The sequence below is a fragment of the Emydura macquarii genome, unplaced genomic scaffold, assembly GCF_026122565.2.
Source record: "Emydura macquarii macquarii isolate MOO-44397 ecotype Brisbane River unplaced genomic scaffold, CSIRO-AGI_Emac_v2 contig_1045, whole genome shotgun sequence".
In the NCBI taxonomy this organism is placed as follows: domain Eukaryota; kingdom Metazoa; phylum Chordata; order Testudines; family Chelidae; genus Emydura; species Emydura macquarii.
In genome coordinates this window covers 16401277-16429015 of record NW_027131182.1, presented here as the reverse complement: position 1 = coordinate 16429015, position 27739 = coordinate 16401277, and the positions used below count along the sequence as shown (strand labels likewise).

Below are 27739 nucleotides of genomic sequence, written 5' to 3'. Positions count from 1 at the left end.
ATGTTAGTAAAGCATATTAACCTATTTGTTAAACATTAACTGTGTGCTTGGGCTGTACCAGAGTGTTAAAATTCATTTATTTGGGTAGAGAAGGCAACTGATTGCCATGGGCTAATGTTTGCGGACAGTTCAGAAGAAGTAAGTCTATAGCAGTGATTGAAACGAGGAAAAGGTAGAGGCCTGACACTGGGAATGGAGGGTAACTCCATGCACATCATAGAAGGAGGCACAAAGACAGGAATGGGAGGCCGTGCAGTGGACATTAAGGCTGGCATGGGTGGTAAAGGGAAGATGGGATCTGGGTCTAGACCAAACTGCTTTCCATCTAGAAAGATACCGATCTATCTGATACACGATTTGAATAGGTGGCCCATAAATAAAAAATGAAAAGGATCTAAACAACTGGGCTGCAGGGCGGGAAGGGAGAAGAGAATGCTGAAGACATAAACTAACAAACATTTCTTTATCAGTCCCACAGAGTTCACTGGCTGAGTTGTAGGTTCACTTCACTAGGATGTCACAACAGCTACTGGAAAACTTTGTTGTAGCCCAGAGATGCCCATAGGACCCCCAAGTAAGTTGTTTCACTATTATTATACACAGAGACTCTTTTGCAGTACGTAGGCTAAAAATGGTCATTCTTGGTCATAGGTTCAGTGCTGAGTGCTGATCATCAAATGTGAGTCTCTCAGAAATGAATTCACCATCCACTCTAAATTGTATTAGCTAGGACCTTGGAGAGTTTTCACCTTTCTCTGGACAATTAAACAGGGGTTATCCAATATATTAGGAAGGTATATCTGCCAGTCAACTTTCTGCTGTTGCAGCAGAAGAGTATTGGGCACCTTAGTCCTAACTACATTGAATAGCAATACAGTTATTTTCCATAAGATTAAAATCAAAAGGGCTAGTAATCCTCATACTTCAGGCTAGAAACTAATCACCAGATGAGGTCAGGAAGAAATTTACCCCTCTAGTATATACCTTTGGCCTGGTGCATAGTGAACTTTTTGGTTCAATTTATGCCTTCCTTACAGCTAGACCAGATGGACCAGTTGTCCATTCTATTTTAGCAACTTCTATATTCAAAGAAAGAAAAAGCCATTTAAGTCTGATTCTAGTTTGAGAATTGGAAGAATACAGCTGTGTACATCCCCCTTCTGCTCTTTCCTCTATTTATGAAAAACAGATGTGGGGAAAAGTTTCACCAGAATTCAAAAATCAACTTTCAATTGTACTTAGCAGTGAAAAACAATTTAAACATACTTTTGCATTGCATATCCCCAATGAGCCACTTTAAACCTTGCCCACATTTAACAACAGGGTCGCCAACAAGAGTGTAACCATCTCTGCAGGAGTAAACAATACTTTTCCCGACAGGATATGAGGAATCGGCATTCTGAAAGGAAATGAACAGGGGAAGCTTTGAACATGAAACAATTCATGTGTAATAATCACCCAAAATATCTAACTCTTTGGTTTCTAAGAAATCTGACAGCATTAAGTGAGCAAATACAGTTTCATGGTTTGCAGGATTTCACCTTTATCTTCTGAGATAAACTAATACATGTGGGATGATGACCATTGATTGGAAAAACAAATGGCAAAACACGTGTTAGGGTCCAATAACTCAAGCCTTATTCATGTAAGTGGACCCAGTGGAGTAAAGGTTTTCAGGGTCAATCCATTATATTTTAGATTTTTTTTTTAACTGATTCCTAGTTAATTTGAGGGAAAGATGTTTCTTGCACATTTCTTCAAAACCTACAGTATTGCGATAAGTAGTAGCTATTTCTCATAGCAACCAAAAGGGTGCTAGGCACCTCACGGTATGGATAAGACATTATCTCTGGTCCAAGGAACTTACAAGCTCTCTTGTTACTCCCTTATTAAATCATGTCTGATATTAGGCCCAATCCTGCCATGGCAGGCAGTTGGACCCTTGTGCATGTGCAGAGATCTGATGGGGACAAAAAGAGTGTGTTCCAGTGGTTATGGCACGTGACCAGGAATAAGGAGGCCTGGATTCTAGCCAATTTGTTGTGTAACGTTGGGCAGCTCACTTCACCTCTCTGTGTCTCTTTCCCATCCCACCCTTTGTCTGTCTTGTCTATTTTAAATGTTAAGCTCTTTTGAGGCATGGATTCTCTTATTATGTGTATGTACAGGGTCTAGCACAATGGGGCCCTGATCTCTGTTGGAGACTCTGGGAATTACAGGAAATAAAGATAACAGTAAAAGTGATGGGGGAAGTTATAAATAAATAAAATAAGTATTGGCTAATTCCTTGTAAACAAAATCCAGGAGGAGAGTGCTAACGAGATTTTTATACAGCATCATATCATTAAATTGATCAAGATTAATATGGAGTTGTAGCTGGATTATTATGAGTATGTTAACTGCTACTGCAGCTAGAAATAGAGTATAGATTAAGCAATAAAGAGAACATTTTTTATAACCTACTTGAACAAATCCATTTTCCAAGAGAGGGGGAAGTGAGCAGAATTCTGTAGGGATTATGGACACATCAAAGCAGTGTGGTTCAATCAAACTGTAAAGCAAAAATTTTAAGATGGTGATTATTTTTACTAAATTTAAAAGGTTTTTTTAATCTTTCTTCCTTCTAAAATACTGCCATTCTCAGAGAAGCCATTTTCAGGGCCAGTCTGTGTTCCATTTAAGCCATGATCAAATTAAAATAATTTATCATGTGTTTTTGAGAAAGAATGCAAAGAGTAGAGTGGAGTTAATCTTACAGGATTCACCCTTTTTTCCAGGTCCACTTCACATCAGGGTCACAGCTCTGAATTTCACTTTGTTTCAGGCTTGAACAAATATAAAAACTTGATGCTTTGGTTTAGCCAAAATCATTGAATTTCTGAGACAGTCCAACAAATTACATGTCATTTTGAGTCAAAATCATAAATTGCCCCAGATCTCCCCTTTAGATTCGTGCTCAAGTTGTTTCTGATCCATTTACCGAAAATGTTGCAACTCCTCATCCTCACACTGTCTGCTTTCAAACTGTTCTCCAATGCAGGACATCCCACCACCACTAGGTGATGGATTATTGCAGGTTCGACTCCTTGACTTCCTTCCACCTGAGCAAGGACTCCAAGACGACCAGCAACTCCATCTTCCATTAATGACTCCTGTGTGATGTTAGAGTTAAACTTTACATGATAGGAATCTGTAGGAAATTCTATTGTCCTCTTAGTAGCTGCTGGGACTCTTAAAAGCAAGAAACAACAGTCAAAGCTAGTGATGATCCCAAACCATTAACTTGAAGCTGAATTCAAGATCTGACAATCATGCACCTGATTCCTCTCCTCTTCCTTATATTGCTTTTACACTGGTGTAATTCTGTGGAGTCTGCTGATTTATACCGGAATGAGTAAATAGAAATATAGCCCTACATGGCAACTGGTCAAAAAAAAATTTTTTTTTTAATATTTTGAATTTGTTCCTGTTTCACAGGATCTGAAATGGACCCATTTTTCATTTTTGTTAATTTTTTTCCAAAAACATTACTGAAATGGTTATTGAATTCTTTCATTTACCTGCAAAGTGAAAACAATAATTGTGAAACTCAGTTTCTCAGGGGAAAACCAGCATACTATTACTCACTGGTGCCCTTTGAATCCAAACTTTTATTCAGGTTAAGATTGGTTGAAATAAACCCATGCAATCCAATACTGATCTTTATGCTCCTACACCCTCCCTGCACACATTCTTTTCACAGATCTGATCCTTAATTACATCCCCACTAGAACCATTGTTCCCTTTTCTCTACTCATTGGTGGCATTTCACGCACCAAGTCATGTAGAGGCCTAGGTCCTTGGCAAATTTGAAAAAAAGCAGTTCAATCTGGACTGAGTACTATATGTGGAGTGACGACTCATGAGTTCTAATCCTGGTTTTGTATGTAACCTTGGGCAAATCAATGAGGCCAACACTTTCAAGCTAGATGCCTAAAGTCAGGCACTTAAATAAGTGAACTGACTTTCAGAGAGGCACATGCCTCAAACTCTCATTTTTTCAATCATACTCATGGGTGTTCGATATCTCCGAAAAGTGGGCAATAGTTTAGGTGCTTAAATATGTGTGTAAGAGTCTAAGTCTGATTACCTTCCCCAGATCTGAAGAAGAGCTCTGAGAAGCTCAAAACTTGTCTCTCTGACCAACAGAAGTTGGTCCAATAAAAGATATTACCTCAGCCATCTTGTCTCTCTCATACCCCAGGACCAACACTGCTACATCAACACAGTAAATAATAAGTTTAGGCACCCAAATTTGAAAATTCTGGCCTTGACCTTTTTGCACCACAGTTTTTCTATTTGTAAAATGGGAATAACAGAATCAAAGAAGCAAGAGATGGAACAGATCTATTAATTCATCTAGTCCGTTTGCTTGCCAATGCAGGACAGCTCTCACTGTTACTAGTATTGTCCATAGTACTTAAAGAAAATACTTTGAAAATGTTAAGTGCTGCTGTATACGAGTGTTAAGTAGAGACCCAGAGTCTAACAGAGAGGAATACTTCCCATATTCATTAGCTCCTGCCCCTGGAAGCCTGACGCTCTCAATAGCCACCTTGCATGTTACAGTGCCCAATATCAGCTACACATTCAACCTGTGCAATAGCACTGATAGTATCATTGCAAGCAGAAAAGGATGCTTTAAACTTTTGAAATCTCAAAACAAATGAGTACTTACCTGGTTGATCTTGTACAAGAGTTCCCATTTCACAGGCTGCTCCGAAAGTATAAGGTTTGCAGAAACAAAGGCACTGAGTTTCTACTATGGCTGGTTCGCCACCATTTTGACATGGCTGGCATTTGCAGGGATCTTTTTCAGTCAGATACTCTTCAATGGCTAGTTTCAGGTAATGCCTTTTGACTGAGGCACAGGTCACTTCCTTTACCAGCTCGTACAATGGTGTTAGCTATGTGCAATAAACAGATACTTCTTAAATTTAAACTACGTATTTGAAGGGTGTAATAGTTTAATAACACATTGGTCACATACAATATTTGGAGATGCTTATTGTTGTGGACGATTTTGCGAAGATGAAAAACTCTTCATCTGTCTTTAGTAGGAAAGACCAAGTCAGGGCTCAGCTACACTCAAAACCAACTTTGTGGAACTCAAGTCACTTGCAGCTCAACTGTGTTCAAACACAATTCAGTGATAGCCATGTGGATTGGGACTCAGGAATGCTATATCATGTTCAAAAACTATGCACTAGCCAAATTCTCTATGTGAACTTCCCCTTGTCCAAGAAGCTGTATATTTAAACAACTGCAAGGTCAGCTTCATTGTACAACAATTAACAAGATAAATAATAAGACCCTGTGCTTCTATAACCCTTCCACAAAATCCTACGCTTCCAGAGTTCACATTCAATCCCAAACTCATTGACAGAATTCATCCTTTTTAATTTTACACTGTGCTTCAATATTTGGGCCCTGAGAGCTATGCAGATGGACCCCTTTGCTCATGAAGAGCACCAGTGAAATTATTGGGGCTCTGCATAGGAGCAGGGGTCTACTTGTACACAGCTCAAAGCAGGATCAGAGCCTTGATTTTGTAAAACTGTCAGTCATTACTGTCCATTTTCTCAAACAGTCTGCCTGCCTCTGCATATTTTTCTTACTTTAATTTTATAAAACAATCTGGATACAAAATTATTGCCATTTACAACTGGTGCTGATTAACCCCTATAACCTTCCCCACTTCAGAGAAACCCACCTGCTCAGGGCTGTTTTACGAAAATAGTACAAAGTCTTACCTTTTGTTTAATTACTCTGGGATAGTATTTCACTGATTGAGCCCAGAAGGAATATCTTTCACTATTTCCAGCAGGATTATTCAAATCTAGGTAAGCAAGGCCAGCAACAGCCGCTGGATTTCCTCCCTCTACGAAGGGATCACCTCTTATCTGATTGTGACTGGTTCCTATACATTCAGGGATGATAAATACAGAAGAGCAGCACTGGTACGTTTTCATATAGCAACAGAAATTCCACAATATAATGCAAATAACTGTGCTAGCAATTAAAGGGCACATCAGTAGAAAATTAAGTAATATATCACGTGTATCCTAGATTGGTAACACTGGGCCAAATCCTGAAATGGAGTTTCCCAACCGGGGGGAGGACTGTAGGCCCCAGTACTGTGAGTACTGTGATGTAGGCCTGAATCAGAGCAGGCCCGGACCATGGATACGTATTTGAAACTTAAGGGTTAATCCTCACACTGAGAAAGAACAAAACTAGGCATTATAGATAGAGATGTTCCGGACACATTGATTGTTTGTTCATGCCACCCCAGGCTCCACTATGATAACTGACTGCTTAAATATATGAGTGGGGATATCCTGCCTAAACATTTCGTGATTTAATGTTCATTTATGTCACATTTATGACACTTTTCAGCACCTAGAAAATCACCAGCACAACACTGCGATTCACAGAGCCTGAGTTAGGCGCCCTGCCCTATACATGAGAAGCAAGAGACACCTAAGAATGCAAGCCACAAAGCCACATGCTAGGCAGGGAACTGTGCCGAAGCTAGCCAATGGGAGATGCCAACAAAAGGGATGTGTGCTAAGCCCCTCCCCTCTCACAAAGGTAGGCACCTAAGTCTAGGCTGCTGGGTGGTGCCTATCTCTGCTAGCCATTTGCGAATGGAAGCCCCTCTCCTGAGTCAGGTGGCTTAGACACCTAAGGCATTGCTTGTGAGAAACATGCCACACAAAAGGGAAGAGGTGGAAGTGATGCTTATGGTGCCCACTTTATAACGTTTAGCCCAGTGGCAAGTGCTTTAACCACTGAGCTAAATGTTATCATCATTCCTCTTAGACCCCCACCAGATTTTGAGTGAGACCGGATCTGGTGGACAACCTTGGAGCACACCTACCAGATTGGACCCCCCACAGTGAGATAGCACTTCTCTGCCTATCTTCCCCTACTTTGTGAATCACTCTGGGCAACAGATAGGTGTTCAAATGCCTAGAGTAAGGCAGCAGTGCATCCAGAGACACCTATGGAACTGTTACAGTGGAAATTTAGGTGCCAAATGAGTTAGGCACCTACAGAATTAGGTGACAGCCAAGCAGAATGTTTGTTGATCACAGTGGTGCCCGCAACTGGGCTTTGGGCTTCTAGGTACCTTTGTGGATCTGGGCCATGGCAACTGTGTGAACAAATATGCCCAATGGATGTGGAAGAGAGGCTATCTTCAACTCTACCACAAGGTGGGCTATAATCAAAAAAGGCTGGAACAGCTGTCATAAAATCCTAGATATGTAAGGCTTGAAGGACCTCAAGAGGACATCTAATCCAGCCCACTCTGCTGAAGCAGGAGCATGTAAACCTAGGCTACCCCTCACAGGTGTTTCTCCAAGCTCTTCTTAAACATTTTCAGTGACAGGTATTCCATAACCTCCCTTGGAAGCCTATTCCAGGCTTAACTGCCCTCATAGTTAGACATTTTTTCGTAATATTTAACCTAAATCTCGCTTGCTGAAGATAAAGCCAAAAATTTCTTGTCCTAGCATCAATGAACAAGGAGAACAATTGTTCATAGTTCTCTTTATAACAGCCCTTAACATATTTGAAGACTTATCAAGACCCCCCTCACTGTTTTCTCCAGACTAAACAAGCCCAGTTTTTTTAACCTGTCCTCATAGGCCAGATTTTCTCTTCTAAATTCTCTCTTATTTGTCAACATCTTTCCTAAACTGTGGCACCCAAAACTGGACACAGAACTCCAGATGAGGCCTCATCAGTGCTGAGTAGAATGGGTCATTTATCCCCCATGTCTTACATACAATATCCTTGAATGATATTAGCCTTTTTCACAACTGCATCACATTGTTGGCTCATACTCAGTTTGTGATCCACTATAAACCCCAGATCCTTTTCAGCTACTGCCTAGCCAGTTTTCTCCATTTTGTATTTGTGCTTTTGATTTTTCCTTCCAAGTGCAGTATTTTGCACTTGGCTTTATTGAATTTCATCTTGTTGATTTTAAACCAGTTCTCCAATTTGTTAAGGTCATTTTGAATTCTCATCCTGTCCTTCAAAGTGCTTGTGAACACTCTCTGCTTGGTGTCACCCACAAATTTTATAAGCATACTCTCCATTCTGTTAGCTAAGACATTAATGAAAATATTGACTAATACCGGACCCAGGACTAACCTCCGTGGGATTCCACTAGATATGTCCTCCCAGTTTGACAGTGAACCATTGATAACTACACTTTGAGTATGGTCTTTCAAACAGTTTTGCATCCACTTTCTAGTAATGTAATCTAGACCACATTTCTCTAGTTTGCATACAGGAATATCCTGTGGGACTCTGTCAAAAGCCTTACTACAATCAAGATTTATCACATCTACTGCTTTATCATGATCAAATAGATCAGTAACCCTATCAAAGAAGGAAATTAGATTGGTTTGATATGATTTGTCCATCCCTATTATCCTGTCCTGAGAGATGCTGAGCACCTGCCATTCCTACTGGAACTCAGCACTTGCCAGGATTGGACCAGTGACCAAAGGGATGAGAGAGACTGGTTTGCATTTGTTTTTTCTACTCATTCCACCAGCTTACACAATATTTTCACAACTGTGATACTTTTTCCAAGCGCCTCAAATGTGATCCCACTTATATCTGAAATCTCAATTATGTCAGCAGACATGCATCATTTACAGTGAAAATCAGTCCATCTTATCTGAAACTTCTTTATGCAAATATGTTCCCTGTAATTCCATTCAGATAGTCAGGGTTCTGTTATATCCAGACAGATATATCTGTCTGTTTTATTGATCTCCCATGTGTAACCAGTCCTGACATAACTCACAATGCAAGGAATCTCTGAGCCGTGGAATCATTACCTGAAGATACTCTTAACAGCTCATCCAGTTTTGAGCAGGTAGTCTTTTTCTTTTTTACGATGACAAGATTCCAACCTGATGATGTACATTGGTACATGTCTGTAATACTCAAACCTGGAAAGAAATATATACAATCACATTCACTGTAGGCTGAAGGTTAATTTCTGCTTTTGGATTCATATGTGAGGTTCCCATTGAGTTGAGGGCCCACTTTAGGAAAAGAACATGCAACATTTTCTTGAAGGAGGGGACAACTAAAAAACAGATCCCTTGCAGATTCCAAGGGCAATGCCTGAGGATACTGGCAGAGAGCTGGATGATGTATTTGCCTAATATTTTATTTCCTTTTTCCTCATTTATCCCTTTTTTCACCTCCACTCCTGCCCCTCCAGCAGTGGATGTATCTTTGAGTACCATCATATGTGCAATTTGGCCCTTTGCTTTATTTTTATTTTGTTCAGCCTTTTCTAGAGATGAACTTGAATCAAATCTTGTATCCAAATACCTCTGAACTTTGAGGCTGTTCAAAATCCAAACCAGGATTTGGATCCAAATTTTGCAAATGGCCCTTTAAATTTATAATGAGTGGAACCAAAATTATCATAGGCTGAACCCCAAATCCAAACCTCCCTTAACTTTGGGTGTTCAAAACCCAGATCAGGATCTAAATATAATGGCTTGAGACCACTTCTAGCTTATTATCAATACGGAGGGTCTATGGTGACTGACTGGTGAGAAAGCAGTCTCATTATTTTTGTTTTATTGGTTAGCTGGGAGGATCTAGAGAGGAATTTCTTCACTTGTTCATCCTCTTTGTTCATTGTAACAAATGCTCCAGTACACTACCTTCTGATTTGATTTTTTCAGTATCCATGTAAAAAAGAACTTTGTAATGTCCTCCCAGAGATCCAGAGTGCAGGAAGTGAGTACCAAAATGTTCAATTAATCTTCGGTATGCACTATATTCATAGACAGCAGGAAGTTTGGCAAGCTCTTTCCAGAATGGCTCCGTAAGAGTTAGAAATTCTGGGCGGCTATTAATGAATTGAGCAACTTCCACATCATTCTCAACAACCATGAAGTGCTTACTCTAAAAGGATGAAAATAAATCAGTCATACAGCTATTTAAAAATTGAATGGCATCTGCCAATCAGTGCACAGGGATCCTGTACTTGCTAATGGACAATAGCTTTCACAACTGTTCAGTATGTTACCCCTGCATTTTGATTCACTCCTGTTCTCAATACTTATAATTTATGTACGGCTCTTGTGATAAGGTGGTCTGTTACTTTAATAGACTGGATTTTTTTTTGTTCTGTTTTTCCCTTTTCTTCTTCCTGTAGTGGGTTTCTCTGTTTTGTGTGATAGGACCGTCTGAGTGAATGTGATATGAATAGTGTGGAAGGTAGAAAAAATCATTTTTTTTTCTTTTTGAATGACTGCTGCATTCTTTCTTCACTCTCTATCTCCCAAAAGAACTTCAAAAGGACAAGTAGGCAAATGTATATTCTTGCGTAAATGTTATTGGTGGTTGCCAGGCATTAGCTGCCTGGCAGAGCTTGATTAACAAACCCTGCTGGAGACAAAGTACTGCAGTTCAGCAAAAGTGAAAATGAGGCCCCAGAAATTTCTTTTTTTCTTTGCACCCTCCCTGGTCTGGAGCACCCTTTTCTTTTTAGTATCCCACCCACTCTTGTCTTTGTGACAGCTTCTCAGAACTAACCAGTAATGCCCACAATAAATATAGCCTTTTCAGCTTTTAAAATTAAAAAAATTAAAAATATATTTTTTAAAAGTATTAATTTGAACTTATTTACTGTAAGTCTCAACATATGTAATCCGTGTATATACTTCAGTGTAATTACAACAGAAGGGTGTTTTCTGGGAACTTGGTGGCAATTACATTATGAGCTAAAAAACATATTAGCCTTCAGCATCTAAGTTTATTTAACCCAAAACTATTACTACCTCATAAACAGGACGCACTCAAGTTATTGAATTAACACCTGTTTTTTAGTTTAACTCAAAATTATAGGCACTGTGGCTCTCTTTCTTTATAAAGGAGTAGATAAAGTTCTCAGCAGAGTTCAATTCTGAAATACGATTTTTCTTGTGGGAAAGCAAAACAAATTTTAATCCTTCATTGTAGATTTTTTTTTAAATAATTGTCTCTGAACACTGAAGGACGTAATAAAGGCAAAAAGAAAATGACATTTGAATGAACTGTTAAGGAGAAAATTATCAGCATGGAGAATATTATTCCATTATTAAAAGAAGGCAGTGTGTTTCTTTCCATATAGCAAAAGCAGCCAATAAATCAAATGAATAGATAATAAGCAGTTACAATGGCAAAAAATAGACTAACATAACCCGGATCAGTGACCTCTTTGTACAGATCTTCATGGAATTATGTTTATTTTGTCTAAGTTGCAGCAAAAGTACTAGGATAAAACAAAAAAATGTTTATGGAGGTGTTCAAATTATAAAACAGCATTGAAAGTAAGACTTTAATCATTCATGGAAAATTTTAAGCCAAATAGATAGTTTATACATACCTTTTTGCTGTTTTCCTCATGTGTATTTGGTGTATAGCGACTGCCACTGTTCGATTGTTCTCTGTACTCTGTATGTTTCTTATAAGACCAGCTACTGTTGTAAAACTCATAGCTAAAATCATTCTGAATTTTCACCTAGAAAAGGAAAATGCAGTCTTTTATGAATGGCTTTTAGAAACACATGCACTTCCTGGCAGAGAAACTTGAAAAATTTCTTTGAGTTGAATACATTTTAGATGGTGTATGAATACAGGATAAAGCCAATATCTTTATACAAACACAACCGTAGTATGACAGTATGACAGCCCGTTAATGATATGACAGTGAACAAAGCATCCCTCTGAAAGGTATGTAATATGTCTCTGCAAATGTCCCTAGAAGCATATGCATACTATGCTTCTAAAGAATAAGCAGGTGCATTACCTGCTCATGTTCAGAGGGAACCAAGTGAAGACAGACCCCTGCACTCAGGTCTGACCCTGAGAGATGAAGACTACATCTACCACCATTTGGTCCTGGCCTTGCAAACATTTATGCACATCCTTAACTTTAAGCTTGGGAGTACTCCCGTTATTGGATAATAATTCTCTTTTTTGAAGCTGAACACATTCCATGGGCATTCATAGCTTCTACTGAAATAAAAGGTGGATCAGGACATTGATCTAAGCAATAACATTCAAGGTTCGGTCCTTTTTTTTTAGTGATAAATCCTCCACTTACTTATCGTGTATTAAAACTATTAACCATACATACAATTTTCTAGGAAGAGATAAACTTAACTCTAAGTAGATGCATGGGCTAGATTCTCAACTAGTGTAACCTGATATAACTCCATTGACTTTGACCGAGGTATGCTGAATTTCACCAGCTGAGGTTCTGGCCCATGGTCTCCAACATTGTTTTTTGCAACCAGGCTTTTTTGCTTTTGGCAGTCCTGTTCCTTAAAGACATGGGCTCTTTAGGAGACAGTTACGCAGCTCAGTTCAGTTAAATGATGTTGACTGCTTCTCCCTCTGGATTTAATCTTGTGAGAGGTACTGAGCACTGACTTCCCCTTGGAGGCTGGCCAGGTGAAGGAACCACCAGCTAGCTGAACCAAGGAAGCAGACAGCTGAGGCTGGCTGAGTGCATGTTTGCCGAAAGGGAACTCTTCCCAGGAAGCTTGTCATCCCCATGAAACCTTTCATGTTTTGCATTATTCTCCCAGTTCTAAACATGACTCTAAAAACAAGGCTATGGTAAAGTAAACATACTTGGAATGTGTAGGCAAGCATGCTTTCACTCAGCCTGTAGTATTCTCTCTGATCACCACTGAACACCTTTCTGCACTGTCCACCAAAACTTCTAGTATGAATCACTTTTCCCCTAGTCTCACCTGTGATGGCATCAAAGCTGCAAGAGAGAAAATACAAACAGAGCTGCTGAGTAGATGCATGGTTGACAGGATGTTAAAACTACAAGAAGCTGTTGTAATTGAATAGTGTTACATCTGCATATAACAAGCAAAAATTTATGTAGGGCCTGTCTACTCAGCAAGTTAGTGCGCTGCAAGCCAGGGAAGGAATCTGCAGCACACTAGTCCCATGTGCAGATTCTGCTACTGTGCATTAAAAGTTCCATAGTGAGCATGGATGTACTGCTGTTTGACAGGGGAGTTTGCCAAAGTGCACTGAATTTTTAGTGCACTGTAGCAGGGTCCACAGGGCGAGTTAATGTGCTGCAAGCTAAAGCCCTGTTGATTTACACCTTGGCTTGCCATGTGCTAACTCGCCATGTAGACAAGCCCTTACATAAGAAAATAGACATAAGGTTATGGACTTGTAGGTGGGCAGAAGTGTGCCGCATGTACATACTACAGTATGGAAAATGAAAAGGTCATTTTTGATTGTGTCAACTATGAATACATATCGCAAACCTGCTAACTCAACTACATTTGCATCTATGGCAACTGCTTATGTTTAGCTATGCCCGCAAATAGAGCAATACAAGGAACAATGCCCAATCCACTACCAAAACTCCTCTTTATTACATCTGAGGTAAGATCACTCTCAAGACAATATGGCTACACTAAACAAGTTTAAGATAATCATTTTGTTATGCTAATGGTTCTGTATATGTAGCTGAGGTCCTTAAAGAGTATAGATCCACAAAGCTGTTGCATAGCAGTAATCCTTAAGAAAAAAACAACTGTTGTTGCTATGCCTTTAGAAATCTATCTATAACCAGGATAGGTTATAGACAACTGGTTTACAACATTTCATTTCAAATAGTGAAAATGATTCAAATCATTGGCCAGAACCAAAAAGCCAGATTCATAATTATACTCTGGCTGCTTTAAGATGCTTCTTAAAGTGCTGTGACGCAAAACAACTGTAAATCCAGTTTCTTTGTTGCTTTGCATTGGTGGAGTGCACAGCAGCCAGAAGATCATAGCCGTGAATTTTGTCCAAAAATCATACCTATATTGAGATGTTAGGCCTGATTCTCCACGACCGTGCACCTTGTATAAAGTCGTTGTAAAATGCTACCAGTTTGATTTGGTTACATTTTATATAAACAGTACACAAGTGTCAAGAACTACTCAAAGTTTAAGTCAATGAAGAACTAAACTCTTTAAGTAAAAGGTTTCAGCACACAGGGCCAAATTCTGCAATCATAGCTCTATTTGCAACTCCCTTTGAAGTCAATGGAAGTTATATGTGTGTATCTGAGGAGAAAATTTCACCCATAACGAAAACATATGGCAAAGCTATGAAGTCCTGCCATAATCTGTTTAATATAGCTAAATTGACAGATTACAGCAGGAAAGGGGTTGTAACGTGCTATATGCTGTTCATATGCATTGCTGCCTTCTGTCAGGTGGAATGCCTGATCATAAACAGTTGTTAAAGATTATGTTGCAATTTAATGCATGCCTTCTAGAGAGACTATAAACCCTAGTTCTATTCTAGCTAAAGGAGACTTTTCTTTAGTGTAGCTGTTTGTACAGCACCTAGCACAATGGGGTTCCTGGTCCATGACTGTGACTCCTAGGCACTATGGTTAACACAAATAATAAAATAGTAATAATAATACTCTTGAGCAGAAGGTCCCTCTATTGGATGAGAGCAGGTTAACTGGAGGCCAAGATCTTTGTCTCTATCTAGTCACAGATTTGTTATAAAATGCTACACCAACACAATCTAATTAGCACAGACATTGGTGTAACACTTAAGACAAGATCTGCAGATAAGCTTACCCAGCTCCTGTAAGTTCTGCATTAGGAGGCATTTTATCAATGTCACAAGCTTTTCTCCTCTCTTCACACTGATCCTCATCAGCACCATCTTCCTCACAATCCTGGTCTCCATTGCACACCAGAGATTTGCTAATGCATTGACCTAAAACCAAAACAAAAATCTAAGGGAGACGGGGAAATGTTTGTCCATCTGGATACACAGCAGCTAAAATTAAAGCGTATTAATTAGCTGATGGAATCACACATTCTCATTTTGCATGGTTCCAGTTAAAATAAGTTTTATTGAAAATTATGTAAACTCAAGAAAAAACTTGGACTCAAGAGCCTGCCTCTGTGACCTATATATCACTGGAGATCAGGGTTCAAATTCTGGTTTTGGTCTTCCTTGAGATAGTGAACAATATGTCTCTAAAACGTGATGTTTGAATTAAACAGAGGATATTGCAGTGCATGTTTTAAAAATATAAATAGGATTGCTGGCGTGTACACATTAGAATGCAGCCTTTAATGACATGGGCCTGATTCTTCTCTGGTTTAGACCCGTTTTCCTCCATTGCAACTCTCCTGATGGTAGTTGAGTTAATCCTGGTTTACACTGTTGTAAGTGAAGGGAGAACTGGACTCATCACTTCCACGACTCCTGACTCATTCAGTATGTTGATAGGATAGTGGGCAGTGGATGTGAACTATGTAATTATAACCTAGAAAATCAATCATTCAAATTTACTCTGGTGTAACTAAGAGTAAAACTAGACCCTCAGTGTTCAGGCTGACCAGTGTACAGTGGGCATACAGACTTGCTGGTGTCAAAATAGTATGTGATCATCTAAAATAATATAGGGGGGATAAGGCATATATGCACAGAGGGACCACAACAAAGCTGTATAGTGGGTTAATAAGGCTGTGTCTGATCTTTGGCCTGTGAATTTCTTTCCTGTAAACCAGTGGTTCCCAACCTGTGACCCGGGGGCCAAAAGAGGCCCACAAGGGCTTTCAAAGTGGCCCGCAGCTCCCCTCCTGCTGGCTGCAGAAGGGAGCTGCTGCCTAAGGACCCAGGTGGAGCGCGTTTTCGCATGGCTAAAAGACCAATGCAAGCTTCTTGCTGCAGCCAAGGGGATGGGAGATCAGTGCTCCTCTCCCCCTGGCTGTAGCAGGGAGCACAGCAAAGTGCTCCACCTGGATCCATAGGCAGTGAGGTCCCTTCTGGAGCCAGAGGGATGGAAGATCAACACTCCCCTCACCTGGCTCCAGCAGAGAGCAAAACACTCTGCCTGGGTCCCTACATGCTGGGGTCCCTGCTGGAGACAGAGGGAAGGGAGCACTGATTTCCCATCCTCCTGGCTGCAGAAAGGAGCCACTGCTTAGGGACCCAGTTGAGGTGCACAGGGCTACAGGATGCATGTGATTTGCCTGCTGCAGCCAGGAAGACAGGAGATTAGCGAGGAGGCAGAATTCTCGCTGAACAAATTCCATCTGGCTGCAGGTGAGGGGCCTGCTGGCGGAGAATGGTGGCCTTTTATGGTTGTAAAAATGATATCTGTGGCCCTCAAGCCAAAAAGGTTGGGAACCACTGCTGTAAACAATGGAGCTTTCATCCTTTGATTTTATTTAACCCATGATACTGTGATTGTGTGATAAACAGGAAGCACCTTCACATAATCATCTTTATAACTTTAAGTATCAGAAAATTAGGAAAAATAAAGTAAAATAAAATACCCGAAAAGCACCTAAACCTAACACCACAGCCCTCTTCTGTTGGGCATCCTCTCGTAGGAACACATTGTCGTGTCTCAAAGGCACTCCCAACACATGGGTGTCCTCCATACTGGCCATAAACTGCTATTGTCCGTCTGCGAATCTGAATGCAAATCAATAGAAACCTTTAGAAAGTGTAAACCTAAAGCAGAAATATTAGACTGTTTTCATGACAGCACAACACATCCTTTGCTGTAATTAATTGAAACGTTCATTTACATTTCCTGAAAACAAACACATTACTCGTCATGTTACCACAAAACAACAATATATCAATAAAAATGGTTTAACAGAAAGGGTTCCACTATTTTTTAGTCCCAGTGGATTAATAAAACCAATTGCTCTGTTCTAAAACCTAGGCACCAACTGGAATTAGTACGAGCCAGTTGAAAATACTTTTTTTCATTTTATGAACATTTTTAATGGTGTCAGTCTCTCTTGGAACTAAAATAAAACAGCCAGCAAGCCCAACAGGAAGCAAATAGTGCAAAGGAATGTGACAAAAACTAAAGTTAGGCAAACTGCTTTTTTTTGCACCTCAAAAGAAATTCAGGTTCATTTCAAGTCTTGGAAGAAGTTTCACACTGGCCCTTTTTTAATCTGAATCCCTCCATCCACCTATCCCTAGTTAATGACATTAAAGGAATCAATAAGGAATCTAAAAATCAAAAATACTTCCCATCTGAGTGAAAGTGCCAATATAGAAAACTTTCAGCTTTTTTCTACTGATTCCCATTGGGAATGGAATGAAGCAGTTGGGTCTATAAGGTCATCCACTAGGATGTTTTTTGTAACTATCACCAAAACAAAAACTACTGAGTCAATTATGCTTATTATTATTATCCTCCTTCCTAACTTCAATGTCCTTTCTTTCTTCACTGTCTTTCTTTTGTGGAATATCACATACTTGCAGACACAAATCATACGCTTTATGCTTTTGATCCTCTTACAGATATAATGCTACCATAATTACTGTAAAAATGCATGTGGAGAAAGGCAAAAGAAAAAAAGTATTTATAGCATTATACCTGAGTCTTAGTGCAGCCGTCACATTCAGTCCAAGGGCCGTAAGGATTCCATTGGCAATTGACTGGAGAGGAAGGACTACCTCAGTATTTTTTTTTGCATTATAAAAAAAGGAAAAAAAATTATGAGGAATTGCAACATCTCCATTCAGAAGCATTAGAGCCAAGCTTTCAGAAACACAGCTAAATGAATGTTGATTAATAATATGGGGCCTGATTAGACTCCCACTGAAACCAATGGGATCCACTCATCCAGAAGAATCAAACTGACTCCCAATCCTTTTGTCTAACCACCTGGCAGACAGGAGACACTATCCCTGAGGAGGCACAAGCTCAGTCCTGAATGCTCGTGTAGACCATATCAAAACCATACACTGAGCCAGGTTGTGACATAGCAGCACAGCCCTGTGTCACAGGGGACATGGAGATGCCAGATTGCAGTAGGAGCCCGCTGTGGAATTCTCAGGCTCAGCCAGCATTCCCAGGAAGTGCGCGTTGTAATGGCAGAGCATACGCCCACTCGAGCTTGCTAGCTCTTCCAGTGTGTTTAAAAGGGAGGGAGGCAGTGCCCCCCTTTCACCACACTGCCCCATGGCCACTGGAGTGGCTGGTGCCACTCACAGAGCTGATGTGGAAATAACTCCACTCTCCCAGGTGAACAAGCTGTGAGATTCCTTTAACTCTCTCTCCATGCTGTGGACTAGCCACATCTATGTAAGTGCTTATATATTATATGTATATTAAACCATTCTGAATAATTCTTTAGCATACAAGATTCCAATTAAATACTCACCTGGCAAAAACTGGGAAGAAACCTGTAACTTCTACCACAAGGAAAATCACAAACACCTAAACAAGAAGGAGGGAAAACAATCATACATTTTCGGTTTGTTTAGCTTTTTCCTTTGCATGCATTTTGCCAACTTTGAGACCTGTTCTGCAGCCCTTACTCCAGCTGAACTCCACTATAATAATAAAACTAATAATGACACTGCTAATAATGATCTGAAATCCAAACGTTCATCAGATCAGCCACCCGTGCCACATTTTCTTGTTTGTCTGCTTTATTGCTGTTTTATCCCATTAGGAATCTCAGCCAGCCATCTTCCTTTATAAATTAATATTTCATTTTTATTCATTTCACTGGTAGAAATTAGCTAAGTGATTGTCTTACCTTCATGTTAGGAGAAATGCTCAGATATCCAGTAACTACCAGGGAAGAAATGGGACTGGGGGCAATTCAGCAGCAGGAGTCTGTCTGTCTCTGTCTGTTCTGGAATCTGACTCTGCTTTGCTATTTTGCTTTTCTTTCACAGGACTGAGTAATACAGGGGAATTTTAATCTTACCCCATCGAATCACCTCCTGGGACACAAACAGCTTGTTCTTGTAGCTGCTTAATGTCTTAAAGATAGAATAATATACATATAAATCAAGACTTGGCTATGCTAGCTAGGGCTAGCACGAAACCATGGAAAGGACTCATTGAAAGACTTGAAAGAAAACTTAGTTTCTCTCCCTTTTTTCTGTGGTGCAATGTCTTTCAGTTGAACAGCACTTTTCAGAGACCACGAGCCTGTTATGTTGAAATTCCTTTTTATTGCTTGTATTCAGAGAGAGAAATCAGCGCAGGCTCACAGAGAGATGCAACACAGGGAGCGCCTTTATTGAACTAACACTAAAAAACAGGGAGCACCTTTATTGAACTAACACTAAAAACCAGCCAGGATTGGCTGAGCTATCCCCTAATAGTCTAACTCTATTGCTATGGCAACAAGCTAAGCTCTGTTGCTATGGCAACCTAGGCAATTAGGCAAGACACAAAATACACAACATATTCCTCCCCCCTTAAGGAAACACCCATTTAACAGAATAATCACTAAACTAGGGAATGAGGGTAGACTGTCTCATTTCCCGGCTAAACCCCGGGGATTATTCTGCCCCGTAACATGGGTTTGCCCTAGCTAAAGATCCAGCCGTTGAGGAGGCCTTCTCTCGCTAGGTGGATTACGGTGGGCTTGTGGTGTTCTTGCACCAAAAGGTGTTATTGGTGCAGGTCTAATGATGGGCTCAGGACTCATAGCTCGAATAGGTGAGGATATTGTATCTGCTCGAACAGGGGAGGGGTCTGTATCTGCTGCAGAGATGGTTGGAGAAGGGGAGTCAGAAACAGGTGACTCTTGACTTGATGATATCTCACCTGTAATGGTGAGGTCAGGCAGTTCAACTAGAGATATGTCCTTGGGACATGTATGATCTGGCAACAACCGATCTACTTGCTGCCGCCAGATGAGATCATCTGCAGTCTGGACAGTGTAGGAAACAGGTCCTGCTTGGGTGATTACTGTAGCAGGGACCCATTTAGCTCCAGAAGCATAGTTCTGAGCTAGGACAGGCTTTCCAGGACTAAAGGTTCTATCTTTTGCTCTATGTGCACGTCTGATGACTTGGTTTGCTGTTGACGTTGCACAACTTGTCATGCTTTGGTGGGTTTCAGCAGATCAAAGCAAGTGCGCAGCTGTCTTCCCATCATTAGAAATGCCGGGGACGCTTTGGCAGTAGCATGAGGTGTGTTTCTGTAGGATAGTAAAAAGGTGTCCAGACACTTTTGAATGGACGAATGTCCCCTTGCAGATCTTAAAGCTTATTTAATGGGCTGCACAAACCTTTCAGCTAATCCATTGGTGGATGTATGATACGGTGCTGAACTGATGTGATGTATCTCATTTGCTTTCATAAAATTTTCAAACTCCTGAGAGACGAACTGCTGTCCGTTGTTGCTCACTTGTTCTGGCAGACCGAAATGACTAAAGATTTCATGCAGTTTCTGGATAGAACTTTCAGCAGTTGTGGATGGGCAATACAGAGACTTCTGGCCATTTAGAGTGAGCGTCTACAACAAACAGGAACATGCTTTCTTCAAATGGGCCAGCAAAATCAATGTGAACATGCTGCCACGGGTTTTCAGGCGAGTCCCCTGGGTGTACATACTTGGTACACACTTCTGCGGTGGCAATGTGCAGTAGCAATTCTAATCTCCACCCATCAGTTTATATCTTGAAAAATCAGGTCAGGGGCCAAGTATTCACAGCCTAGATGCAAGTGTTAGTCTCAGTCTTTCAATTGCCCTTGTAGCCACACAGAGTCTCATTTAATTCAATGGAACTCTGTGCAGGGGTCTGTCTGTGTGGAGGCAAATGCAGGACTATGGCCTTTGTCTATGAGATACTCTCATTTTCTCAGAATTTTACTCCCTTCCATTCCCTTTCATTTTATCCCTATGTTCTCCTCTTCCACAGTGCTCTCGCCTTTCTTCAAGAATTGTCCCCAAATCCAGAACACCATTGTTGCAGCTTGGGAAATTTCCATTAATTTAATTGTGCTGAAAGTTGACAAAACCCTTATGATGGGGGTCAAGGTATTTTATGTGGATGATCCACGCCATTCTGTACAACCTAGTGTAATCCAAAGGTAAAACAATTGTACTTCAGAAGTATTATTCTGCAGCAGGAAGGTAAAATGAGTGCTTTACGCAAGAGTGTGAATCCTTGGTGTGAGGAAGTAACTTCTGCATTGCACTAGATAGAGGCTGCATGCAGAGCCTAGGTTCAGAGAGTTTAAAGCCAGAAGGGATCTTAGCTATCTAGCCTGACTTTCTGTTTAACATAGGCCATTAATTTTCATCCACTTATCCCTGCATTGAGCTCAATAACCTGTGTTTGACTAAAGCAGTGTTCTTCGTTGCAAGACCCGTGAACCAGTGGTAGCTCCCATCGACCCTAAGTGTGGCTCCCTGACTAATCCCACAACCATCTGGAAAGTTGGGGCGAGAAGGGGTGGCTCTGTGCGGGGCGAGGAGGGGTTCCCCACGTGGGCAGCGCAGCCCACCAAGCTGGGTAGAGGGGGAAGAGCCACCCCCTCTGCTCTCCATGCTCCCAGCTAGGGCCCTGTGAGGCGGTGAGTGACATCAGGCAGGTCACTTCGCAGGGCTGGGGAGCCAAGGCCAGCAGCTGAGTTACTGCTGGGAACAGCGGCCACAGGAGCGGGAGAGGCACTGAGGGAAGCACTTAGCACCAGCCGGTGCCTCTTTGCATCCTGGTGACTTGGGGGAGCAGCAGGGCTGCAGCTGCCTGTCTCCCCAGCTGTGGCGTTGCCTTTTGGTGGTATCTCCGCTTCCCCCTGAGGCTCCCCTGTCTGCTGCTCATGTCTCTACATGGGGGGAATCTCAGTGGAGGGGGCGAAACCACCAGGAGGCAACACCACTGCAGGGGGGGGGGGGGTGGCTATAGCCCTGCTGCTCCACAAGTTACCTGGAGGTAGAGGCAAGCGCTTCCCTGGACGTCCCTCCCACTCCTCTGGCCACCGCTGCTGTGGCCACCGCTCCCAGCGGCAACTTAGCTGCTGGCCTCGGGTCCCCTGCCCCGCACAGTGCTCACCCCCGATGAGTGAGACACTCACCACCTCACAGGGTCCCAGGAGCGTGAAGAGCAGAGGGGGCGGCTGTTCCCCCTCTCCCCGGCAGGCACACTTTCACTCATTCAGGTTTTTAAGTAAGTTTTGCATTATTCTGCTCTTAAAAAGTTTATTTGCATAGGTGCCTTTTTAATTCCACACATTTTCCTGTTTGTTATTTTTTATAAAAGGAGTATCATTTTATTGTACAAGCAGACTTTGTTTTAGTTACATGAGTCACTCTGTAACATTACATCGTTAAGGAGCAGCAAGCAACGTGTTAATTTAGTAGTTGAGGTGGCTCTCACGTTGAAGGTTTTTTGTCAAAGTGACCCCCACTTGAAAAATGGTGAAGATCACTGGACTAAAACATACCTTGTGTTTGGCTAAAGCATATCTTCTAGAAAGGCATCTTGTCTTGATGTAAAGATATCAAGAAGAGCTGGAGAATCCACTGCTTCCTGTGGTAGCTTGTTCCAATGGTTAATCACTCTCAATGTTAAAAATGTGTGCCTTATTTCTAATTTGAATGTGTCTGGTTTCAGCTACCAGCCATTGGTTCTTGTTATGCCTTTCTCCTCAGATTGATGAGCCCTTTACTACCCAGTATTTTCTCTCTCTGTTGGTTCTTATACACTATCATCAAGTCACCTCTCAGCCTTCTTTATGATAAACTAAACAGATTGAACTCAGATTGAAAAACGAAACAGACTGAGCTCTCTTATTATAAGGTATTTTCTCCAGCTCCTGGATCATTTTTGTGGCTTTTTTTCTGCACTCTCTCTAATTTTTCAGCACCATTTTTAAAATGAGGCCAGCAGAACTATACACAGTATTCCAGTGTCAGCCTCGCCAATGCCACATACAGAGGTAAAATCACCTCCCTGCTCCTACTCCCTTGTTTATGCATCCAAGGACTTCATTAGACCTTTTTGCCACATCATTGCACTGAGCTGATTGTCCACTATGACCCCTAAATCCTTTTTCACTGTCATTGCTTTCCAGGATACAGTCCCCCATTCTGTCAGTGTAGCCTGCATTCCCTCTTCCTAGATGTGGATTCCTAGATTAATTGTTCCTTGCTCCCAGACCTGGGGTCATGACCTGTTTGCTAAAAGAAAGCAGTTCTAGAGCCAATTTAGAGGCTTCAGTAGCCTGCTTCAGAGACTCTGCAGGCTCTGTAACTGTGAAAACTCTTGGTGATGTGATCTACACTGTTTGAAAATATCTGGTATTTGTTTCTTTATTATCTTATTTGTTTTGGCTCAAACCCAGGACCTGGGGTCCTTATTCAATTCATTGCTTACACAAGCAACCCCCCCAACTCCTCGCTCACTCCCATCTCCTCCTTCCTACCCCACCCCTCATCATCAGTGGCATTTGCCGAGTAAGAACTATATGAAAAGTAGGCAAAGATATCAGGATTTGGCCTTTTGTTTGTAAAGATGAGAATAGGTGAATCTATTATCTTTCCAGACCCATTTATTGATCTTGCCTTGCTTTGCTATCTTAAGTGGTCATTTCAGTGTCCTTAAGGGCATCACTAGATGTAATACTCCCAAGATAAGTAAACATGGCATCACATGAACACAGACAGAAATTTCAGGTTAAGCACAAGGCAGCCAAGAATAAACTAGCAGAGAATTTCTATGTTTTTTTTTGTGTTTCATAGAACCGTAGGTCAGGAAGGAATCATCAGAGGCGATTTAGTGTGTCCTCCATGCCTGACCATGCTGAGGCAAGACCAAGTAAACCTAGAGCATCCCTGACAAGTGTTCCTAAATAGCTCCAGCACCTAGTACAACAGGGTCCTGATCCATAACTAGGGTTCCTAGGCACTGCCTCGATACAAATAAATAGTAATAAGGGCCTGATTCTGGAAGTCCTCCATGCATGGAACTGCCATGGAAAGCACTGGGAGTTCCACATGCAGAAAGCTTACACAAATGCTACCTAAGAGTCTTTCAAAAACTCTTCCAAAGGAGTTCAGCTCCCATTTGGATACATTTAAGACAGATTGTCCAAAGTGCTCAGTGCCCAGTAGCTCCCATTGTGGCACTTACAGCTAGATTTTGAAAAAAAGCCCAGCACCCAATGTGTTGAACATTTTTGGAAATCTGGCCAATTATTTGGGTGCCCTAATGGAAGCTGAGCTTTTTTTAAAATCTAGTCATATAAAAGTTAATTTAAAAGTCAATGTAATTTCTGCTTCAACTTCCTGTTCTCTGAGGACTTTATTCTAAAAAAATCATGGTGAAATCTATCTTTTTTGTAGTCTAGACACTTTCTCGCCTTGAAAATAATTAATACGATGGAAGAATATTGCAAAGTCATAGTCTGTGCCACCAATATATCCTTTTTTCTGTCCCTAAGGCTACTTTCTGTTGGAAAAAAATAACATGATGGGCTTGGGTTTGATCCCAGTAAAGACAATGGGAATTATTTTGCAAACACACAGGCCAAATAGTATTTAATTTATAAGACTATTCTCAAGAGGTGAAATTCATTCCTGTGCTGAAGGCCCGCACAAAATAAGGGGCAGTGGCATTAAGAGGTGCACACGACTGTTTTTTACCTGATTCATTTTTGTCCGAGTTCATTATTCCAATTATATTATAATTATATTCATTATATTCCCAAACAAAAGCTAATAAGATATCAACTATTTTGCAACAGTTTTTTACTTCAGCAACTAAGGGGCATTGCTGATGATTTTTATTATACATTAAGAAGTGCACACAATGTTGCCACTTTTTCTACTAAAGTAGCATTGTATGAAAATGTTTGGAGAAAGAAGCAAAGGGTCAACCAAAAGGCAAGGCAGAAATTGTCTTGTCCAAAATGAGAATTCCACCACAAGAAATATTAGTGTAATGCTCCATTCACTGGACTAATGATATTCTGCCTAGTCCAGAGATGGCATGAAATGCTGCTGTCTGTATTTTAATTCAAACTAAGGTCAGCCAGCATATAATTACATCCATGATATTCCCCTGTAGTCTTTTGATACTTTTACAGAATTGATGTGATGTTTTCTCCATGGCTTATAAGGCTTTAAATGGCTTTTACCTTCATTTTTGTCCGAGTTCATTAGTTGTTATGTTCCCAAATATAATCTGTGCTCTGTGATTGGTGCAGATGCCAAGGAGCAAATCACAGTTGGCTGGAAAATAACACATTGTCATGGTTTTAAATTGTGACATTCACTCTATCTCTTAGCAGTCCTGGACTTGTATGTGTGTGTTAATATCATCTCACTTGTACTAATTAGCTGCAATTACCTGCTTTGCTTTCAAGGTATTTGTTACATTTTAGGGATTAATGTAAAGTGTCTTGAGATGCATCTCCATAAAATGTTTCAAATGACATTAATATTGTACTAACTACAGCTCAAATGATTTTCTCCCAAGGGACCTCTCAGAAGGTTTCCTTATAAACTCTAATACATGTGCTGCAGTATCTAGGTGAAACAAACAGAAGTGAAATGCTGAGAAAATTTCCTATCCTGCAAGAATTCATGGTAGAAACTCAAGGGCACATTTTCATCATTCAGTACCTCAATTGAATTTTGATGGGTTTAAGTATGACGTGAGTGGGGCAGGCCTTCTGCTGGTCCAGTATGTAGGGACGCTTTCACCCAGTGTGCCTGCATGTGCCAGAAGGCTTTTTTATATTATTTATTAATTATTTAGGGCTAGATTGTGACTCCTAGTCCTGTGTAAGAAGTGGCATGTAGCTGGCTCAAGCTCCTCTGAAGCACTTAAATGGCCTACAGAAGGGCTCTGTGTAGGGGAAGACATAGCTGGTGTCCCCATACAGAGATACATCTGCATATATATAGGACTCCATTGGTCCCAAATAGGCTAGCAAAGAAAGGGCCAATTGGAGTAGGCTGTGGAGGTGAAGCCATTGCTTCTGTGCTTTTTATGGATCCAGGGACACAGAAAGATGCAGCTGCACTAAAGTTTAAGCTATTTTGGGGGTGAGGGTGGGGAATCTGTCCTTCCCAAGTACTAAAAGCAAAGAGGGTAAAATTTTCCAACACGTCTAACTGATTTAGGAGCTTGTGTCATTTATTTTTTTCAATGGGACTTAGGTTTCTAAGTCATTTAGGTGCTTTTCAATATTAAACACACTGTCGGATGACTTTGCCTTTGTACAATGAGTTGACTGTCAACTATGAGCCATTAGCAACAATGCTAATTCTTTTATACTTCCAGTTCTTCCTGTTATTACTGGAAATGTTATTAGAACTGATGAGAAAACCAAAACTCCTCCTGTAAGAAATTTTGAATGAAAAATCTTTGATCAAAATGTTTCAGGCAAAATCAGTTCAGTTTTTCTTCAGGAAGTTTCCAATCAATTTGGAACAAAAATTTAATAAATGCCTCACAGTGAAGAAAACAAAACATCCTCTGTTTTGAAGGAAAGCTAGAAAAAACGCTGACAGGCAAAACTTGACATAAACAGAAAGGCTTTCAGAGTTATGTATTTTCAAATTACAATGGGCCATCTGAAATTCATCAAGATGTTGTCAGGTTGCACAAGAGGTTTGTAATTAGTTCTGTCTGCAGCTTCAATGCTTCCCATAATGTGCTTTCTTCTCATAGAGACACTGTCAGCTCTAACTGGACTTGGAGGCAAGGAAGCCAGGGTCTGCCATAGTGAGTTTGTGGTGTCAAGGGTCTGTGTTGTCAGAGGCCTTCTCAATCTAGAGTCCCAAATTCGTGCCACCCTCCTCACGATCTCCTGATGGGCTCTGTTGTCATCCACAACTGGTGCCGATAAGTACCCCACAACTGCTTCATTTGGGAATGAAGACAATGATGCTGTAAATGGGCCAACCTCTTGAACCTCTGCCCAGAGGTTCCCTCAGTGCCGGTTCTTTGAACTCAGTGTAGGGGTTGACATTATGCTCGGTGCTGGGTGTGTGCCCTCTATCAGTTCCCAGGCTGCTTCAAAGGTCCCTGGCGTGGAGGGGAAAGACCTCCTCGCAGGTCTCTCTGGGTGGGGAGTCCAAAGGCACTGGACTCGACTGACCCCTTCCCGGGGCCAGAGTCAATGGTACCACGGCCAAGGATGCAGTTCTTGAGTGGCCTGACATGGGTCGCACTCCACCCCACTGTTTTTGGCATCAGTGAACACTCCCATCTATCTTCCTCTGCTTCTTACGTGGTACAGGAGAATGCAAGTGATGCCGTGTCTGTGAGGTTTCCTTGGTGCTAGTGATGTGTGATGGTGCTGGGGGTCTCTAGACACAGTGTCCTTCCTCAGCGTCGTCTCTCTTATGAACGCCGGTGCGCTCTGCACCAAAGCCGATATATTAGGTGTTGGCTTGGCCAGGCTTGGTGCTGAGTGCGGCCAGAGAGCAGCCTCCATTAAAATGAACTTCAATCTCTGGCTCCTCTCCATCTTGTCCTTGGGCAGAATCCCCTGAAGATCTTACTGCGATCCGTCTCAGGGGTCTCCCCGAGACACTTTAGACAAGTGGTATAGGGATCGCTCCTGGGCATGGGCTATTTGCAAGCCCCGCATGGTTTAAAGCTGGGGGAATGAGGCATGCCCCGTCCCTGGGGAAGGGGAGATGACCCCAATAAGCAGAGTACTATCTAACTAAACTAACTATAACTACAAACTAACTCAAACTATTTGACTATTTACAGGTATCAGTTCAAACATCCAGTAAGAAGATATTTGCAAAGCAAGAGAAGATCGATGTTCCAGTGACCATCATGAGTGATGAGAAGGAACTGAAGAGGTGGGGGGTCAGCAGGGGGCTCCAGAGCTGATACCACTAGGGGAAAAACCTTCC

The 27739-nt window shown here is 41.3% G+C and overlaps 1 protein-coding gene across 1 annotated transcript in view; it reads right to left on the bottom strand.

The window, feature by feature from the left end:
* Window positions 1-18785, bottom strand: part of C7 (complement C7) — a 35966-nt gene extending 17181 nt beyond the window's left edge. Inside the window, exons 1-14 of the mRNA XM_067545572.1 lie at window positions 18651-18785; window positions 18270-18325; window positions 17480-17555; window positions 16413-16554; window positions 14697-14838; window positions 12712-12850; window positions 11459-11593; window positions 9750-9993; window positions 8904-9017; window positions 5793-5959; window positions 4718-4946; window positions 2981-3152; window positions 2464-2551; window positions 1267-1399 (exon numbers count right to left, since the gene is read on the bottom strand). Of these exons, the coding sequence (XP_067401673.1) occupies window positions 1267-1399; window positions 2464-2551; window positions 2981-3152; window positions 4718-4946; window positions 5793-5959; window positions 8904-9017; window positions 9750-9993; window positions 11459-11593; window positions 12712-12850; window positions 14697-14838; window positions 16413-16554; window positions 17480-17555; window positions 18270-18325; window positions 18651-18656 (1843 nt within the window). The 5' untranslated portion in view covers window positions 18657-18785. The remainder of the gene's footprint in view (window positions 1-1266; window positions 1400-2463; window positions 2552-2980; window positions 3153-4717; window positions 4947-5792; window positions 5960-8903; window positions 9018-9749; window positions 9994-11458; window positions 11594-12711; window positions 12851-14696; window positions 14839-16412; window positions 16555-17479; window positions 17556-18269; window positions 18326-18650) is intronic.
* Between the last annotated feature and the right edge of the window lie 8954 nt (window positions 18786-27739).